At 43.8% G+C, this 20,135-nt stretch overlaps 1 protein-coding gene across 1 annotated transcript in view; it reads right to left on the reverse strand.

Moving 5' to 3' along the window:
- Positions 1 to 19,770, reverse strand: part of KIF4A (kinesin family member 4A) — a 79,979-nt gene extending 60,209 nt beyond the window's left edge. Inside the window, exons 1-6 of the mRNA XM_027836821.1 lie at positions 19,629 to 19,770; positions 19,399 to 19,516; positions 13,765 to 13,955; positions 11,995 to 12,087; positions 6,363 to 6,529; positions 6,084 to 6,178 (exon numbers count right to left, since the gene is read on the reverse strand). Coding sequence (XP_027692622.1) covers positions 6,084 to 6,178; positions 6,363 to 6,529; positions 11,995 to 12,087; positions 13,765 to 13,955; positions 19,399 to 19,516; positions 19,629 to 19,751 — 787 coding nt within the window. The 5' untranslated portion in view covers positions 19,752 to 19,770. The remainder of the gene's footprint in view (positions 1 to 6,083; positions 6,179 to 6,362; positions 6,530 to 11,994; positions 12,088 to 13,764; positions 13,956 to 19,398; positions 19,517 to 19,628) is intronic.
- Positions 19,771 to 20,135: the final 365 nt, after the last annotated feature.

Raw genomic sequence — 20,135 nt, forward strand, 5'->3', positions numbered from 1 at the left:
GGAGCCAAGAAGGCAGAGGGAAAGCAGTGACTTGCTTGAGCTCTCCCCCCAAACCCCTCCAAATACCTATAAAAAATGGCTCTAAACAAATTCTAAAGCAGCAGAACCCACAAAAAGACAGGGCGAAACAAATTTCCAGTTTCCAGCCCAAGACAGCCTAGATGGTTGACGGGAAAGGTATATCGCGCCAGGTGGGGAGAGGAGTGCAGGGCGCACAGGCCTCAGCGATCCTGGAGCAGCCTCAGAGGACTGACTCGCAGGCAGCTGTGGCGGTTTCCAGACTTCTCAACCCATGAATGCCAAAGACAACTCGGAAGGTCAGTGGAAAAAGTCTGTGACTGCAGTGAGAGAGGAGCTAGGTCTCAGTCACAAGTCCCGAACGAGGCCCGGGGCCGCAGCTGTTTCCTGAGCTTCTGCCCCACAGACTGCGGGGGAATCGGGTGGCTGATCAGAGGGGGATTGCAAGGATCTCTTTGCCAGTGCTGAGGCAGGAATCTCTTGCTTTGCCCGTGCTTGGATCTGGGTCACAGTTGTGAGGGGCGGTCCTGGGACGAGAAGGAGTGCTGGCGTGGTGGGGCTTGTTGTGGCGGTGGAGAGGAAACACCTCACCCTTATCATACCACCTTGGAAGAACTGAAAATTTTCAGGTCCCTAGAAGTATCTCTGAAAACAGCTGTACAAACCCCCGAAGCTTGCGACAGTACATTCTCCACGTGGGAAGCAGACTTTTACCTTAACAGAGAATTTAAAACTCAAGTAATTAACTCTTAATAGCACCTCTGACATCTATCTACTTAGCACCTTATTCAGGGTATCTCAAAAGCTTTAGTGATTTTCTAAGATCTTGAGGATCCCTTGTACTAGTGATGTCAAACTCAAACAGAAAGAGGGGTCACTAAACCATGTATAAGGATCCCTGCATATTGACTTAGAAAACCACAAATTCATATTTTCTATGTTTTAATGTCTGATTTTCACTTTATGTTTCACTTATTTTCAATCTCTCCCTGTCTTGTGGCTCCTTTCCTGCTGCCTGCAAACATACCCACGCCTTCCCGTTCTCAAAGAACCCTCGTTTACTCCTTCCATTCCTGATAACCATGATCCTACACCTCTTCATCTCTTTGGTATCTTACTAACCTCCTCTGAAAGGCTGTCTACAATAGCTGCCTTCACTTCTCTCCTCACACCCTCTTCTTAACCCTTTACAATCCAGTCTCCAATGTTACCATTCCACCAAAATTAGCAGTGATCTCTTAATTGTCAAATCGAAAGGCCTTTTCTCAGTCCTCGTTCTCCTTGACTTCTCTGCAGCCTTTGACACTGTGGGTCACTCTCTCCTCCTTGATCCTCTCTTCTCTCTAGGTTTTCAAGACACCCCCCCTCTCTCTTGGGTCTTTTCCTACCTATCTGACCTCTCCCCAGTCTCCTTTGCTGGATCTTCCTCCATATCATGCCTTCTTTGTCCCTCACAGCTCTGTCCTGGGTCCTCTTCTCTTCTCCCTTTACATTATTTCATTGGGTGATCTCCTCAGCTCCCATGGCTTTAATGGCCATTTCTATGCTGATGATTCTCAAATCTACCTATCCTGCCCTAACCTCTCTGCTGACCTCTAATCTTGGTCCAGTAGACATCTTAAACTTTAATATGTCCAAAACAGAACTCATTGCCTTTCCCTAAACCTTCCTCACGTCCTACCTTCCCTATTACTATAAAGGTCAACCCCATCCTCCCCATGCCTCAGGCTCCCAACCTAGGAGTCATCCTGGACTCCTCACTACATCTCACCTCCTGAATCCAGCCTGTTGCTAAAGCCTGTCGATTTCACTTTTGTAAAATCTCTTGCATACGCCCCTTTTCCTCCTCTGACCCTGTGCCCATCCTGGTGCAGGCCCTCATCACTTCATACCTAGACTATAGCAATAGCTTTGGAGGGTGGGGGGAGGAGAGAGAATGGGGCAGGGGGTGGGGTGGGGGGACACATGGGAATCTGTTTGCCTCAAGTCTCTCCCCACTCCAACCTATCTTCTATTTAATCACCAAGGTGATTTTCCGAAAGCACAGGTCCAATCATGGCACCCCACCTACTCACTAAACTCCAGTGGTTCCGTATTTTCTCCAGGATCAAATACAAAATGCTGTTTGCCACTCAAAGCCCTGCATAACTTTGCCCCCTCTTACCTTCCCAGTCTTCTTACACCTCACTCCTTGATACATCCTCTTTGATACGATGATTCCTGCCTTAAATTTCTCATCACTCCACTCCATCCTCCAATCAACTGCCAAAGTGCTTTTTCCAAATCACAGGTCTGACCATATCAGACTCTACCCACCCCTCAGCTCCCCAGGGAGCTCCAATGGGTCTCCATTACCTCCAGCATCAAATATAAAATCTTCTGTTTGGCATACAAAGCATTCATAGCCGGGCCCTTTCCTATCCCTCCAGTTTCCTTATACTTTACTCCCCTCCATGATTCAGTGACACTGGCCTTTCTGCTGTTCCTTCAACATAACACTCCTATCTCCCACCTCCATGCCTTTGCCCTTTGTCTCCCTGGTGTCCTTCAAGACTCAGCTCAAATTCCACTTTCTGATGGTCTTTCCTGGTCTCTGCAGTTACTAATGGCTTCCCCTTTCAGATTACCTTCTACCTTCTCTGAATATCTTATACGTACCTATATATTTATAAGTTGTCTCCATAGAATGTATGTTCCTTAGCAATAGGTGCTGTGGGAATGTGCTTAGCACATAGTATTTAATAAATATATATTGACTCACTGACCTTATTGAAACAGGACACAGCTGACTACTCCATTCTTCTTCTTCTTTTTTTTTTTTTGGCTTTTGGTGAGGCAATCGGGCTTAAGTGACTTGTCCAGGGTCACACAGCTAGTGAGTGTCAAGTGTCTGAGGCCAGATCTGAACTCAGGTCCTCCTGACTCCAAGGCCGGTTCTCTACCCACTGCGCCACCTAGCTGCCCCACACCTGATTCTTCTTGAAATGTTTTTCTTCTCTTGGCCTCTATGACACTATATTCATATGATTCTCTTCCCTCATCAACTATTTCTGTTTCCACCAATGACTCCTTTTCTTTCCTTCATTCTCTAACTACAGGGGATTTCTCTATGGCTCTATCCTTTTCTTTCTGCTAATTCTGAGAACTCATTTACTATCAAAATTTCATTTCAAAATGCTGATCCCTCCTAAATCTAGACCTCCAGTCCTGCCCTTTCACCTGAACTACAATTAACTACAGAAGCTAGCTCGAGCTGTCTCCCAATCACCTCACCTCACCTCAAAAGTACAAAAACAAAAGCCATCCTTTCCCTTTTATCTGACTCTGTTTCCCTCTCCCAGGAAATCTTCCAATTTTCCTTGGTCAGTGGCATCATTGTTTTCCCAGCCAATCAAGGTTAGAGTCATCTGTGACTGTCACTCCTTCTATCTGGACAACCAACTTCTATTGATTCTTCTTTCCAAATGTATCTGTTTCTTACTTCCCATTCCTTCTGCTACCCCAAGAGAGGCTCTTAGCGCCTGACACCTAGATGAGTGCAACCTTTGAGTTAACCTCTCTGCTTCCATCTCTTTCCCAATCCCCATACCATGAGTCCTTCCTAATCAGTGCTGCCAAACTAATGTTTCTTTAAATCGCTTTTAGGCCATTCCTCTGCTTACAAACCTACAGGAACTCCTGATTTCCTGTTGCATCAAATTCCTCTAAGCATCTTTGAAAGTTCTCTATAATCTGACACCAGATTATGGCACTTCTCCTTCCTCTTTGCGTGTCCCCATTGCTCCAGTGGGGTCAGTCTCTACACTGGTTTTTGAGAACATTCTATGAATTCCCCTCTCACTATCTTGGCTCATGGTTTTCCCTTTACTGATCCAAATTTGTTTCAATTACGTGCCCGTCAGTGTTCACTTCCATCAATAATCCTTCTTCAACTACTTTAACATACACTGCTATTCCTCTACTGAACTCCCATAACTCCCATATCTTATATTTGAGATTAGGTAACTGGTCTAATTTTTTAAACAAATACACTTGAATTTATTTCTCAAATTGAGCAGTTCCATCGTAAGAAAAAATAAAAACTTCTTTACAATATCCCCAAAGTAACTAGCATTCAAGAAAAATGTATCCAATATGGGCACTGAAGAAAATTACTGCTCCTGGATTATCTGAGGCTGAGACAGCACAAACACTGTCAGAAAATAGAAGAACCTTTTCTGATCCTGCCTTCTGAGTCACCCACAGGATTTCATGCAATTTTGTCAGCTACAGCAAAGGGACAGAACTTATTTCCCACTGAGGCCCAGTGGGCCACTCAAGGGGATAGAGAGGGAAGTTAATCCAAGGTCTATATAGGTGTTTTGGGGTTTTGTTTGTTTTTTTGAGAAATAAAAAATGTTTACTCTAAATGCTTTTTAGAAGAGGTTACATAGCATTTTATCCAATTAAGCATAGGTTAATAAAAATATATTCTGGTTCTATATTATGACCACTTAATATTAAGTTTGTTGAACTGAAATTAAAGAGGATAGCTAGGAGAGATGGGAAAGCAGCAATGGCAAATATACAACTCATTGTGAGGCTGCAGCCCAAAAGATCCACCATTTTATGTCTATCGCTAAGAATGCTGGGAACAAAATAGAAAATGTTATTCTACCCTCGTAGAAAACTATAGTGGAAATTTGCACTCAGAATATTCTAAGCAGAACAAGTAAAGCTAGAGCCAGGGAGTAGCCACCAGGATGAATATGGCCCTGCCCACTGCCAATCACTCCCCACTCCAATTCATCCACCAGGCAGCCACCAAAGTGATTTTTCTTTTTTCTTTTTGGCTAGGCAGTGAGGTTAAGTGACTTGCCCAGGGTCACACAGCTAGTGTCAAGTGTTTGGCCTGAGGCTGGATTTGAACTCAGGTCCTCCTGACTTCAGGGCCGGTGCTCTATCCACTGCGCCACCTAGCTGCCCCTCAAAGTGATTTTTCAATAAACTCGGGTGACTCCTTTTCACCTCCAGAGTCAAATATAAAATCCTCTGGCATTCGAAGCCCTTTCTAACTTAGCCCCCTCCTACCTTTTGTCTTTTTAACCTTACTCGCTGACACATGCTCTGACAGTTCTACTGTTCCAGGGAACAATACACTTCATCTCTTGGGTCCAGACATCTTCTCTGGCCGTGGCCCATCCCTGGAACGCTCTCCCAGCTCATCTCCACCTTCGGGCTTCCTTTAGGCCCAACTAAAATCCTATCTTCTCCAGGAAGTCTTTACCAACCCCTCAGAATTCTAGTGCGTTCCTTCTGTTAATAATTTCCTCTTTGTCTTGTATACAGCTTATCTGTACATATGTGTTTGACTGTAGTCTTCCCTATTAGATAGTGAGCTCCTTGAGGGCAGGACTGTCTTTTGCCTCTTTTTGTACTCTCAGCACCTAACTCAGTGCCTGGCACACAGCGGATGCTTAATAAATGTTGACTGACTGACAGGAAAACCGAGAGATCCAAGGTCCCTAAGCATCCAGTTCTAAGATGCCATAGTTGGCCTTGAAGACACAGTGCTCTGAACCTCAAAGATCTAGGGGGTGGGGGTAGTGTGAAACCCTAGAAGGAGGTTACATTTTGATTGTCCCCTCCCCCCTCAAAAAGAGGACCACTGAAACACACAGAAGAGAACAGAAAGAAACACAGACAAGTTTTGAAAGTAAAGTATGGAATTTATAGTTTAAAAAAAAAAGCATTATGAAATGGAGACGGGTTCACATACAATCTTCTTTTCGTGTTCTGTTCTGTATATGGAAATCAGTGTTTAGGTTCAAAATTTAAATTTTTAAAAATATTGGTTTAAGAAATATCTGCCCAAATGGCCCAGATGGATTCTTTCCCAGGCCCCTGCTGTCAGCAAGTATCTTGAAGCAGCCTTGGTCCACCTCCTTTGCTGTCAACCAACATCTCCTGTCAACTTCCTCCTGGCTTCCTACACCTGCCACCTTTTAGGTTTAACTTAGGGATAAATGAAATGGATGTAAAGGTCTATGACTTTTGTCTACAATGATGGTTTTAGATGTTCTTACCTTCCTTTAGACGGTCTCCTTCAGCCTTTGTCTTCTTCTGCCTTTCTGAACCAGCCAGGTCCACGAGATGTAACTTGGATCGAAAGCTACTATTCCTGTGATAAAGATAGGATGCCTGGGTGGAACCAGCATTTAAGGCTTCGAGCAAGAGTCCAGTATCAGAGCTACCTTATATAATCTTATCAACAGATCAGGTGTTATGCCAATTCAATCTGAGCACTTCCAACTTTAGTAGAGTTAACACATGAGAAATATTGACTATAGATATTATAAACTTACTTGTCACTTTTCTTCTTCTGCTCAATGGAGATGGTGAAGATGGCATGAGATCGGGAAGACTGGGAGTTCATAGCAGTGGAGGCCACAGTCCTACAGTTGTTGCCCTGCTCCAAGCAGGACACAGTATCCATGGCAAGTGAAACAGTCTTTTCGGTGAGTCCTATGATCTAAATCAAAAGGAAGAAAAAATTTCCCTGTGATAACTCAAGTGCCTGACCAAAGATGGGCTTGGTGGAGGGAAAGTACTGTCTTTATGTTTCAGGATAGGTTTAGTAAACCTCATTGTATTGACAACTATGAAAACTAGACTGTTTTTAATGACTACCTTTGCTAAGGACTGGCAAATCCACATCACAAGCGAGTGATAGCTCTGGACTCCGGCAGTCTAACAGACACTAAGCTTGGTAGTAGGATGCACTTTGGTCTCTAATCTGTACCAGAGGCTCCATGGCAAAGGGGCTAGCTGTTGAGGGCTGGAAAATAATCTCTAATTTTAGGGGAGTCTTGACTGAGAGCTCCCCTGGACCCAACACCATAAGACAAAGTACGGAGTACGACTGTTTCTCTTCTCAGTTTCACTATGGGATGACATAGTAGGAATAGTACTGGACTGGAAGTCAGGACATCTGGGTTCTAATCTGAAGTCTACTAGAAGTTAGTTGTACAACCATGGGCAAATCTTTTCTCTGGACCTTGATTCTCTTATATGTAAAATGAAGGGACTGAATTAGACTATATCTAAGGTTCCTTCCCACTCTATAAAGTCTGATTTCATCATAATTCCTAATTCTTTATCTCTAGCCCTGACCTTCAGATGTATACCTCTAACTGCCTGCTGGGTATTTTTACTTCAATGGCCTGGTGCTAGCCAGGTTTGACCTTCTTAAGGGCTTCAGCATTAGACCGGAAACTCTTTGAGGGCAGGGATTATCTTTTACCTCTTTCCACATCCCCAGTGCTTAACAAAATGCCTGGGACAAAGTAGGCAATTAAAAAATGTTGATCGATTGATTATCTGAGTACTTAGACTTGAGACTCAATGCCTGATCTGACCCAAACCCAAACCTTCAAACCCTGCCTAAATACCTGTGGGTTCTGACCTCCTTCTGTGGAGGTCCTTAGGAAAAAAATACACTGAGAGATCATGCCATATGAGGACTCAGTTGAAGAAACCAAAGAAGACCTTGGGGGGTGAGGGGCTAATATTTGAGAGATGGGATAACTATCTTTGAAGTGTCGTCATGTGGGATAAGACTTGTTCTGCTTGGCCCTAGAGGGCAGAACTAGAATCAGTAAGCAAGAATTTCAGAGAGGCAAACTGAAGTCTGACCTAGGGAAGAACTTCTTAGTAATTAGAGCTATCCACAAGTGGAATGTGTGACACCAGAAGATGGTGGGGTCCTTCTGACTGGGGGTCCTCAGGGAAAGGCTGAATGACCCTTTGTTGGGCAGATCACGGAAGGGATTCTTGTTCAGGTACAAATCTGGGGTCATGTCTAATTCAGTGTCAAAAAACCTTTCCAAGTGCATTTCCAGCCAATCAAAGTGATTGGGGTGGGGGTAGGGTAGAGGCAGGGAAGTTAAGCAGTTGAAAAGTCCCCAATCCAACACCACCCCCCCCAAGAATTTCTTTCCAAGCCTAGTTCTCACACCTCCCACCTGGTACCGCGACCATTCTTTCTATACCCTTTTCTTAACCTCTCTAGACCAAAGTGATCTTTCCTTCCCCCAAACTTTGTTTGGGTCATTCATTTCATCTTTATAATATCAGAAGACTGGGAGCTAAGAGAGATCTTAGAGATCATCTAATCCAATGGCTAGCTTTTATAACAGCGATAGGTAGTCAGTCCAAATCTCCCTTTTTTTTCTTTTCTTTTTTCAGAAGAGGAAGCAGAAACCCCACAAGGAAAAGTGACCTTTTCAAAGTCACCCAGAAGTAACAGGAGCTGGGATTCAAACTCATGGTCTGACTGCAAATCTAGCGTTCTCTTCCATAAGCCCACACTCCTTGGTGTACACTATTTTTTAATACTTAAGATTATTTAGGTTATTGCCTCAGTCAAACAGTTCTTGGGGGCAGGGACTATGTTTCGTCCTTATTTTGTTGCTTCTGCCCTCATCCTCACCCCAGGGTGTTTTGGCACAGGACCTTTTACATGTACTTTGATACATTGGATCAGCGATCTCATCGATGTGGGTACTCCCTCCACCAGTGTAGATCACAACCCATCCGCGCCTTCTCATCCTGCATGATTCTTGTCCATGTCCTTCCACAAATCTTCTATAGAGAAACTAATCAGCATGCTGGAAGTCTTCCTCGGGGTCTTTGAAGATTTTGTTAAAAGTTAACACTAAGGGTATTCTCCTGTTCTCATTGCATGACTGGCCCAACCCCTCTTCAGAGCATATACATTTTTGATTATGTCTTTTGTGTCAACTTTTTACGTGTAAGTCACCTTTGGGAAGATGATATGGTCTATTTATGTCCATAAGGTGTCTCTCTATTGTCCCTTGGGACATCTTCAATCTGGATTCTTCAGAGATTGTGAGGCTCCATGATCTATAGCCAGGTAGTATTGTTAGGAAAACACTGGTGTTGAAAAGATGGTCTTGCATGTCAAGCAGCAACTAAGTTTCAGTGAAAGAACTATGTGATTGCCCAAAAGTAATTCAGCTCACTCTCCTCCTCCTATTCAATTCTAGGCCCTACTCATTCTGAGTTTGCAGTGCCTGTTCAAGGTGTCTATACTAATGGATGAAGCCAACAAATTATTCACCCAAACGCATATCTGAGCAATATGTAAGAATGACTAACAGGCCAATCTCCTAAGGAAGTCGTGTAGCATTCTAAGGCCTGATACAATCCAAACAATGTTATCCCCAAAGAAGAACTCCTAGAAGACCTCGCCAACTATAGGTAATTCTTTCATTTGGACTCCGCTCCCGGGATGGAGGAGGTTCCTGTAAAACACCTTTGATGAGCATCTATTTCCCAACTGTATACCTTACTGGAGAATGACGATCAGTTGCATTATCAAGGGAGCTTTCAACACATACCCCAGCCACATGATGTACTGTGGAAAGTCTTGAACATTAGGTTTTACTCTACCATGTCAACAGAACACACACAACAGGATATCGTATTCCCTATAGTTTTCAGTCAGGAAATGTGGTCTGTTATAAAGTCATTGGCAAAAGGCTGTCTGTTCCCTTCTCCTATTTTTCATCAAGATATCCCTGTTGAGTGTGCAATCCACCTGCAAAGATTCTGCCAATGAGAAAGTAGCATGTAATAGAGAGGTTGATAGCTTAGTCAGCTCAGTCACCCTTGCTGGGTGATAAATATAGATTGAATTCTCCGTTCTCTTGATTCCTCCTCTAGCGAGGCTTTCGTCTTCTTCGTGTGCCCAGTCAGGTGCAACAGCTCTATTCAGCTTCATTTTCTTAAAAGCCCTTGCCAGATCCTTTCTTGCCCAACAGCTAAGGATGTTTTTGTGTCCAAATATGGTGGTTCTGCTGCCAGCAATGATACTCAACTGCTACAACAAATCTATTCTATTTTGTTGTCCTTCCATTTTTACTTATCAGTTCTTGGATGATTTGGCTTAGTTGGGTCTCATGCCAAACTTTCTGCAAACTCATTTCCCCAACAACTTCTTTACACTATTTTATGAAACATTTTTTGTGATCATGTTAGCTTTCTTCATGGGGTTTTAGAGTGAGCTGGTACTTGAAACAGATGTTGTCCTCAACTATGATAAACTTGGTGTCAAGCAGAAAAAATCATTGTGCTGGCTAGTTATGGGTCCTTTTTGACTCCCACCTTATCAAGACTGTTTACCTTGGTTAAAATTCCCTATGGAATAATGGCCATCAGAGCAGTTTTGACTTTTATCCATTTCACGCTGCTCAGTGTCAGCTCATTTAAATAGAGTGGGAGCCATTGTAATGATGTGTAGTATTTTCTTATCTTTATCCTATCTTCTAACTTGGTGCTGATTTGGACCTTTGTTTTAACTAGCCCAAGGTCTAACTACACAGATAGCTGATTTTGAAATGATTCCCACATAAGTAACTAGTCTTTCGTTATGTGTTATGAAGTTGGCTTTCTTTTTTTTTGAGATGTTGTTTGTTTGTTTCTTTTTTTGAGATGTTGTTTGTTTGTTTCTTTTTTTGAGATGTTGCCCTATACCTAGTATCTTCTGATTTAGGCATAAACTTAGTTTGGAGGATCTTGTCGAGTCCTTCATAGAATCTCTCTACTTCATTCTCCACGACAGACTTTGGCACATAAGCTGCAATTACCTTTATGTTGGTCTTTTTGCTTATGCTTGTTATGAACATTGTAAAGTGAGATTAGCAAGTATTCCACAAAATGATTATTTTTTTCTTGTTACCTTCGGGCACACAATAAAACCAACTCCACTAATTTCTTTATTCATTTCTCTTCCTAGGAGAACTTAAGTGGCCTTTCTATGTAGAAGATCTTCTGGTTTCATTTAGGTCTTCTGGTTTTATTTAGAGCAAGAATGTCAATGTTGACACAATTCAGTTATCCAGGAACATTTCAACACATTGGTTGTTGGACAAAGAGTCATGTTTAGCCTACCAACAGGTAATTAATGGCTTACATAAAGTCTAAAAGCAGGGATGCTTAGCACCCTCTGCCCCACTTCACACCACTCTGCCACCATCACTGCAGAAGGAGAAGGGGGTCTCATACAAATGTAGTTTTATCTGTTTTATGGGTTGCCATGGCCAAATAAATTCATCACCTAGTGGCCAATCTGCTGGTGATGAGCCTTTCCATACCTAACCAGGCTGGTCCAAAGATAGGAGGTACAGCCTGTCAAGGGAACCATCCTCAAAGTGTTTTCAGTTTGGTAGAAAATGTCAGTTTTGCTCCACTGGCACAGCCTTTGAGAATCCAGGGTAGCCTCCATGCCATGATGAGGCAATGGAGTAGGACTTGTATAGGGTAGTACGCAGTAAATACTTCACATTCTCTTTGCCTAGAAGGACCTCTTCTACAAACTATACTCATCTTTTAAAGGTCTAATTCAAGTAACACCTCTTCTAGAAAGCTTTTCCTGACTGCTCTAACCTTCGTTGATCTCTTTGAATATGTATTGCCTATATAACACAAAATAAAAGGCAGTAATCTAAAGCGTTTCATGTATGTCTGTCTTACCTCTCCAATTAGACTCTAAACTACCTGAGGGTAAGAAATATGACTTATACTCCTGTATTCCCTAAGCTTCTGTGTTCTAAATAAGTCCTCAATGAATACTCTGCTATCAGCATATATAAAAATAGGAATGGGAATCCTTAAGAGAACTGAATGTGGCTTTCTCTCCTCCTTGCCTCTACCCCCAAAAGTTTCCATCAAGGAATATATTTAGCACTCCCTGGCTTCAGAGAAAATGGGGGCTACAAAAATCTGGAGGTGTGATGTTCGCAGTCACTTATGGAAGTTCCTTAAGGGCAGGGACAGTTTCATTTTTATCTCTGTATCCCCAGCACTTAGTACAGTACCTCACACACACAGTAGGCACGTATAAGTGCTTGTTGAAGTGAACCTTACCATCAGCACTGCCAAATATTTCTGTGTCACAAAGAGAAAACAATTCACCTTTATGCCTTCCTTAGGATCTTCTCGTATATTTATCTGGGAGGATTTCTCTCGAGATGGACACAGCAGATCTAGAATCTCCTCATTGTAGATCTGTTAAAAACAAGATGACAAAAGAAAAACATCAAAGTTGCCACTTTCTGAGGGGTTTGAGTGGTGGTACCGGTGATCCCTACTCCAGAGGAAGCTTGAGGCTGGGAGGGCAGGAGCTTAGAGATGCAGTTTGTTAAGGTGACTGAAGTAGGCCCAGTACCAGGATAGTAAGGATGGGGTGGGATGGGGAACCAAGCTGTCTATGGAGGGATTAGAAACAGCAGGTCAAAGATCCCGTGGTGATCAGAGGCATCTGGCCAATATACTTCCAGTCTGCGTCAGATAGGGACATCCAGTCTCCAAAATAGTAGCCTCAAACCCAAAGATGACATTCCAGAAATTTCATTTTTATACTAAAGGATAACGTATAAACTAAATTAAGGTTTTTCTTCATGGTGAAACAGCAGACATATACAAAAGAACAGAGCTAAAAGATGCCCCCAAATTCAGCCATCTAGTATCACAGCTACCACCTTCACTGCTGCTTTTATCCCACAGATACCTAAGAGAGTAGAGGAGGCCAACAACACTCTCAACAGAAGTTCAACTAGCTTGCTTCCAGATACCAGGTCCTTGAATGTAGGGCTCACACCCAAAGCACCTTAACCACACCTAGATTAGGCAGGAAAGTAAGAGTTTAAAGAAGTTTAAGCCAGAGGTTCTTGATTTGGGGACCTATAAACTTTTTTTTTAAATATTGCGATAACTGTATTTTAATATAGTTGGTTTCTTTTGTAAGCATATATATTTTACTCATCTAAAAACATTAATCTGGGAAGAAGTCCATGGGTTTACCACACTGCCAAAGGGGTCCCTGACACACAGAAAGGTTAAGAATCCCGCTTTCAAACTTTCGCACATGGTTCTCCACCACGAGGATCAAATGCGTGGTCACGTTAGATCTTTTGAAAGTCGAATTGGAAAACCTACCTCCTACTTTTTGACAATGCAATACGGTCTACACCTGTTTTCCTCTCCTATGGAAATGGTTATCTAATGGTCCCTAAGTTGTCAGGTTAGTCATTGACTTCCCGATCTATCTGCATTTATATGTTATCTCGATCGAGATCTAGGCTGGAAGGGCCCTTAAAGGCCATATCTCATTTAATCTCCTCAATTAACTGAGGAGGAAAAGGAGACCCAGGGAGGCCAAGCAACTTGCCCAAGATCGTAGAAAAAAATAAGCTTCAGAAGTTAGAGACAAATCAGATTTGAACTCAGGTTCTCTAACTCCAGAGCCAGTGAGAGTTCTTTCCACTGCACTACACTGCCTGCCAACCACATACATATAGCCATTATTACTGCTTGCCTTACTCCTTGATCACTCAACTTAGCCTAACAGTAGCAACGATATTTATAAAGCACTAAACTGAAGGTTTGCAAACAGCTTTGTATACGTTACCATTTGACCCCCACAACCCCTCTTAAGTTAAATATGTTTTGGCTGAGGAAAGCATACTCCAGAGATGAGGAAACTGTGGCCTCGGAAGCCACAGGGGGCCTTCTAGAACAAACACAATTTGTTCTGTGAAGTTTGGATTCAGTCAAAAGGCCACACCCGAGGACCTAGAAGGCCCCACGTGGCCTTGAGGCCACAAGTTCCCCACCCCTGCAGTCTACTCTTTAATTCAACAGAAGTTATTTTTAATTCAGAATACTTGAAGATATATCACTTACCTCCAAGTAAGACACTTTCAGGGTGAATTCAAAGTCCACTTTCTTGTCCATTTCTGTGAAAAGTAGGTGTATTACCCGAGGGATGACCCCAACTGTTGGTTCATGCTCTTGAGCTGCAGTATAGGCACTGCCCATTGAAAATGTTTTGCCAGAGCCAGTCTGTCCATAGGCCAGAACGGTTGCATTATACCCTAAGCAGAACAGAGATCACACACACAGTGGTTCTCAGAATCTTTTCATTCCCAAAATACCCTGGCCTATTTCAACTAGAATCCAGAAACTCCATCATCACCCTGCCAGCCAAATTAAAATCAAGCAGTCTCAAAAACACCTGGACCTTGTCCACCCCTAATTGGGGAAACCCGGGAGTAGAGTACAAAGACTGTAATTAAGTTTCAGAAGCCATGCAAAGCAGGAAGTAAGCCTAGTATGAATTTGTTATTAACAATCCCCTTAGCTGAAAACACATATCCAGGTACATCTAGTATATGGGGATTCAGATAGAATCCCCATATACTAGAATGCTCTTCTCTGACTCAAAACACCAAACCACTGACTGACTTCTACCACCTTCAGGAATCTCCAGGGCAACTCAGGTACAAAGTCCATGAGCACGAACAAGCTTCCTCCTCTCACCTGTTTTCTCATACAAGAAGCCACTTGGGCTCCCGTGTTACTGTGACCTCCTGGCTGTGCTAACCACCTTAGAGTCAGCTTGCTTTCACTGTTCTGAACAGAATAACTACTGTTACCAAGCCTGACGTATGCAAGAGAAAGGAGAATCAGATTTGGAATCAATCAGAAGGCCAGGCTCAGCCACTCATTAGCTGAAACTTTAATAAGGCCACGCTATTCCTCCATGACTGTACCCCCAACAGACTAATTGTGATGAAAAAAGCTTTGCAAACCTTCAGGCTTCATACAATATACAGAAGATATTAGGGAGCTGAAGCCCCAAACTGAAAAGAGGAGAGCAAGCAGCTACTCTTGAGTTTAAGCCACCAGACTTAGATGAAAACAATGAGTGTGATTTTAGGCTGCATCTGTGTTTGTGTGTAGGTGACACTGCCTATGTTCTTGGCCCAGATAAAAGCACACAGGTTTTGTGTGTGCTCATTATATTGTGCTCACGGCAGGGGGTTGCAGACTATCCCAAGGTCTCCTGAAAGATGCCAGACCAACCTCTTCATTTGTCTTCGTAGTTACCTCACTGGTAGATCAGGGGAATGCTAGAGATAATAGTTTGCCAGGATTTAGGGAAACACTTGACAAATGCTTTCCTTCTATTCCCTTGGAAAAGACAGACAGTTGCGAGCTAGACAGCAGTACTGTTAGATAGGAGTTCAAAACAAACGAATGGCCCAAAGAGTTGGCATGAATACATTCCAATGTCACCTTGGAATGGAGGGTCCTGGGAATATGGGCTTGGCCCTGGGCGGCCCAACAGTTGACCAGTGACTTGGATCAAGGCATAAAGAGCCGGTGGAGAGGATAACAACCGCAATCATCACAATGGCCAACATTTAAAGTGAGCAAGGTGCCTTACATCCACTATGTCATTTGACCTTCACAGCAAGCCTGGGAGGCAGGCGCTATTATTATCACCTCCCTTTTACAGATGAAGAAATTGTGGCCGAAGAGTGAAGTGCTTTGCCCAGAGTCACACAGCTTCGTGCCACAGGCTTGGAAATAAGGTATCCTGGACTCCAGGTCCAGCAGTCTGGCCACTAGCTGCACCCTAACAGTATTTCTGTAACACTTAAAGGTTGCAACGTGTCTCACGTCTCATTTGATCTTTAGAACACCCCTAGAAAAGGTCACGGGAATGGAAGAGACTAAGGAACTTCGAGGGTAGGGCTTGGAGTGACAGCTAACACACTGGATGACAGTCAGAATCTGCTAAATCCTGAGAGGCTAGAATGTTGAGGCAAACGCAGTATGATGAGATTGAATATGGACAAAAAAACTTGGGTTAAACAAAAAATCAGCTTCTTAAGTATCAAGTGTGGTAGAGAGGCCACTTGACTTGAACTTTGGAAGACTACAATTCAAATGACCTATGTTTCTGATCTAGGCCAGTTGCTTAAACTCTCACGCCTCAGTTTCCTAATCTGTAAAATCAGGAGGTTGGACCTGACAGCCTCTTTAAGCTCTCTTGCAGGCCTAAATCTATGATCCTCTAAAATAAGGAAGTAGCAGGAACAGACAGCAATTTGTCTGAAAGAGCTGCAGATTTCAGTGGACTGCAAGCTTAAGACAAGTCAACGGTGTGATATGGTGGCCCCCCAACAGGCTGCCCAGTGGTGCAGAGTACCTAGAACTGGGAAGGCAGCAGTCCCTCTGACCTTGGCCCTGCCCAGGTCCAGGGTTCTGTTCTTTTCTAAGCACCAGATTTTAGGAAGGAAGACACACTGAGAAGCTGAAGAAATCTAGCTAATAGTGACCAGGAGGGGAAAGAAGAATCTTCGGAACATGAGACAATCTGGGAGATGAAAGCTACCCTCAAATAACTGTGGCCAGGCTTTGCTCCAGGAGGCCAAACTTAAACCAGTAACAACCTGGAGGCAGATCGGGGCTCTATGAGCAAAGAACTCTATAACCATGAGAGTTATCCCAAAGAGTGGGCTGCCTCAAGACACAGCATTTCCCAGCATTCACACTGGAGGTCTTTAAACAAAGGTGAGACGAGATGACCTGCCAAATGACCTCTGAGGTCCCTTCCAATTCTGAATTAGTCCTGGCTCTCCCATTAGCTGACCACATGACTAGGGTCAAGCCATTTACAATCTTTGTGTGCCTCAGTTTCCCTATCCATAAAGGGATGGGGTTCCAAAGCACGTTCTCTAAATGTCACTTGTAGATCAACCATTCTAAAACCTACAAAGAACAAATACGGCAACAGAACTTTGCACATAGTAAATACTTAATAACTGCTTGTTGATGGACTGAAAAAAAGTTTCGTTATTTTGTCTGTTGGTCACTATTCCCTCTCCTCTGAAACTCGACTTGCGTGAAAGTTTTCGTCTTTACGTTCTCTGAAGGTCACTACAGCAACATTTCCTTTAGAGAGCATCAGTGGAGAGTGAGATATTCCACAGAAGGAAGTTTTCCAACAGTCTGTATTTTTGTTGGCGTTGTGCAGCCGTTTTCAGTCATGTCCCCCTCTTCTAGGGCAGCTAGGCAGTGTCTGAGGCTAGACTTGAACTCAGGGAGGTGAGCCTTCCTGATTCCAGGCCCAGCACTCTATCCACTGGGCTACCTAACTGCCCACAGCTTGTATACAGAACACAGTTCAATTTGTTTTGAATAGCAAGGGTCATGTCAGGTGTGGTTCTGTAATATGACCTGATTTATGTATGCCAGGCTTGAAACTGAGAGGCTCGTTAGCCTTGCTACTGAAAGGGCCCAGATTGCTGCGCTTCGAATCCAGTCAACTTTTTAGATCTTCCCTCTTTCTCTCTCAGGGTGTCTCTGCTGCTTCTTGCCATGAGTATGGCTACCTGCTGTCTGCTATTTTGATACTTCTCTTGAGGGAGGGGGGATGGGTGAGGCACGAGAAGGAAGGCATTCAGAATTGGCTAAGTCGGCTTCTCCTGGAAGCGTGGGGCTGGTTTTGGAACATTTCTTTTGGTGGCCCAGAAGCTTTTTTGTTTTTGTTTACTTCCTGATTTTCTGGCTCTGTTACCAAGTTAAAGGCTGTCAGTTAAGAGAGCTCTGAATACATGATCATAATTAACATCTTTGTAGCTTCTGTAGTTCAGCATTTTATAGTTAAGGAAACAATTTATTTAAGTCAATCACATTCCCCTCATTAAAAAAAAAAAGATGCAGCCAAATCCTTTTCTAGTGAACACAAAGCTTATCTTGCATATAAAAATGTTTAAACATTTGTATAATAATGGACACTGTACCTAATGCACAAATCAATTTAGCACTGTTAAAAATGTTAGAAAGAACATCCATGGAAAGCGTGCCCTGAGGCACACAGACCTATGGGCCGTGCATTGGTTCAAGAGCCTCTGCTCTAGAGAAAAGCACAATCTCAGCTGTTATCAGTTTTACAATAGAAAGGAGATGAAAGAGGACAATGTTACTGACTCTCGCTTTAATGAACAGCATAGGCTAGTCATGCCACAAGCACATAGAACTGTACATTTAATTAGAACGTCTCACATGAACCAGGACCTCCCACCTGTCAGTCAGAAGATCTGGATTCAAATCCAGCTTTGAGGTTCACTGCCTGTTGGGCTCTAGGCCTCCATCTCCTCATCCATGAAGGTAGTGAAGCTCTCTAAGGCTCCCTCAAGCTGTCAATCTTACCGTGCAGGTCAGTTCCCACACAATCTGCCTATAACTTTTGGTCTTAAAACTCAACCAAACCAACCCAACCCCTGAGGCTCAGAAAGGTTAAGGGACTTGACCATGGTCACAGAGCTATAAGGATAGGTTTGTGAGGCGTCAGAAGTGATGTCACCTAAGCAAAAGCTCAAGTGGGCATGTTTAGTCTCTAGCAGAATAGACTTCAAGGGAAGATGGCTGCTGTCTTCAAAAGCCTGAAAGGCGACAGTGTGGGAGAAAGGTCAGACTTGACAGCTTGAGAGGGCAGCTCAGGATCGAAGGACAGAATCAACGTTCAGAAGGCTTCTTTCTGATCGTTTGAGCCGTCTGCCAATAGAATGAACTGCACTGAGAGATAGGGAGCTTCCTATAACTGGTGAGGTTTTAGCAGGGGCTGGAAAATCATTTACTAAGAATTCCTGTTTTGGTAATGAAGTTGTGCTTGATAATCTTTAAGGTCATTTCAATTTGATAAATCCTTTCATTTCTGCTGCTTTTAGATGAGACGTTCTTCACCAGAAATAGTCAGGTGGCACAGGGGATAGAGCCCTGGGTCTAGAGTCAGGAAGATCTGAATTCGAATCCCATCTTAAACATTCACTAGCTGTGTGATACTGAGCAAATAACTTAACCTCTGTCTGCCTCATGTTTCCGGAACTATAAAATGGGGATAGTAACAGCACTTACCACCCAGGGTTGTTGTAATGATCAAATGAGATAATCTTTATAAAGCACTTAGCACAATGCCTGGCATATAGTAGGTGCTTCATAAATGCTTGTTCTCTCCCCACCCCCACTTCTGTAAGCTCAGATGGGAAAAACTTACATCTTTACTTCAACATAATCTGTTTCCTTTGTAAATCCCATGTATTTCATTCTATACATTTAAACATATACTTCTGAGGAGGGGTCGGTAGGCTTCAGACTGCCCAAGGGCTCTACAACATGAAAAAGGTTCGGAAACCTTGTTTTAGATGGATTGTTTTTTCTTTCTTTTTTTTTTTTAATCCCTAAATGTCTAACGTCACATTGCATTTTAACTTATCAAATGAATCTGGGCATCCTGGCATCCTACAAGATAAACCGACGTCAGCACAGTAACTAGAAGTCACTCTGAATGTTGCTCACGTACTTTTGGAACAGAGTAACAACCTTAGCAACAGTTTCTGGTTTTTCAGTCCCAAGGACTAAGTATGTGTAAAGAGTAAGAAGGCTCAAAGACATCTAGAGCACGGACAAGATGCCCCCAGTGACTGGAGAGATATCCCCCAACACTTAGGCAGAGCGCTCCCTCACCTTGGAAGATGCCCTTTATGAGAGGAGCGACTGCCACGTTGAAGACTTCTTCCTGCTCCACCGACGGGTCAAACACAAAGTCGTAGGTGAAGCACTTGTCCCCACTGCCGACTACCACCTAGAAAAGCAAAGAGCAGGCAGGCGTGAGCTGGGCGATGAGGATGGGCCCACTCGCCCGGCAAGGTCATGGCTGTCAGCGCCCCCCCCCCCCCCCCCACGGTCCCCCTTACCTGAGGCTCTCCAGGCACAAAGGAAAGGCAGGTATGGCAGCCTTCATCCAGTTCCCTGGGGAGAAGCGGGCGGCAGCGCAGGGCCACCTTGACGGGGATACCCTTCACCTCTTCCTTCGTCATCGTCTTGAAGCTTTGATCCTGCCTCTGAGAAAGGCGAGGACTGTTGGGGGAGGCCTGACCTGAGGACCTCCCAGTGTCTTCAGCCTCCTCACAACAGCTTCACCGGCCCCCCACCCCCCCCCACTCGTCCATCTTATAATGGCCAACATCTCCTTAGCTTCCTCACAATCACAGCCACGGTCTCCTCGGTCTCCTCACACTGCCAACATCTCTTCAGACTCTTCACCTTCCGAGTCTCCTGACTCCTCACCCCCCAAGTTTCAGACTTCATGACATCAACATCTCCTCACCCCCCCCCAACCTACCCCAATTCCCCCCCCCCCCGAATATCCCCTCTGCCTCCTCACCCCCAAATCTCAGCCTCTTCACAATGCAAACACCTCG

The sequence above is a fragment of the Vombatus ursinus genome, unplaced genomic scaffold (assembly GCF_900497805.2).
Source record: "Vombatus ursinus unplaced genomic scaffold, bare-nosed wombat genome assembly UNPS02014819.1, whole genome shotgun sequence".
Lineage (NCBI taxonomy): Eukaryota > Metazoa > Chordata > Mammalia > Diprotodontia > Vombatidae > Vombatus > Vombatus ursinus.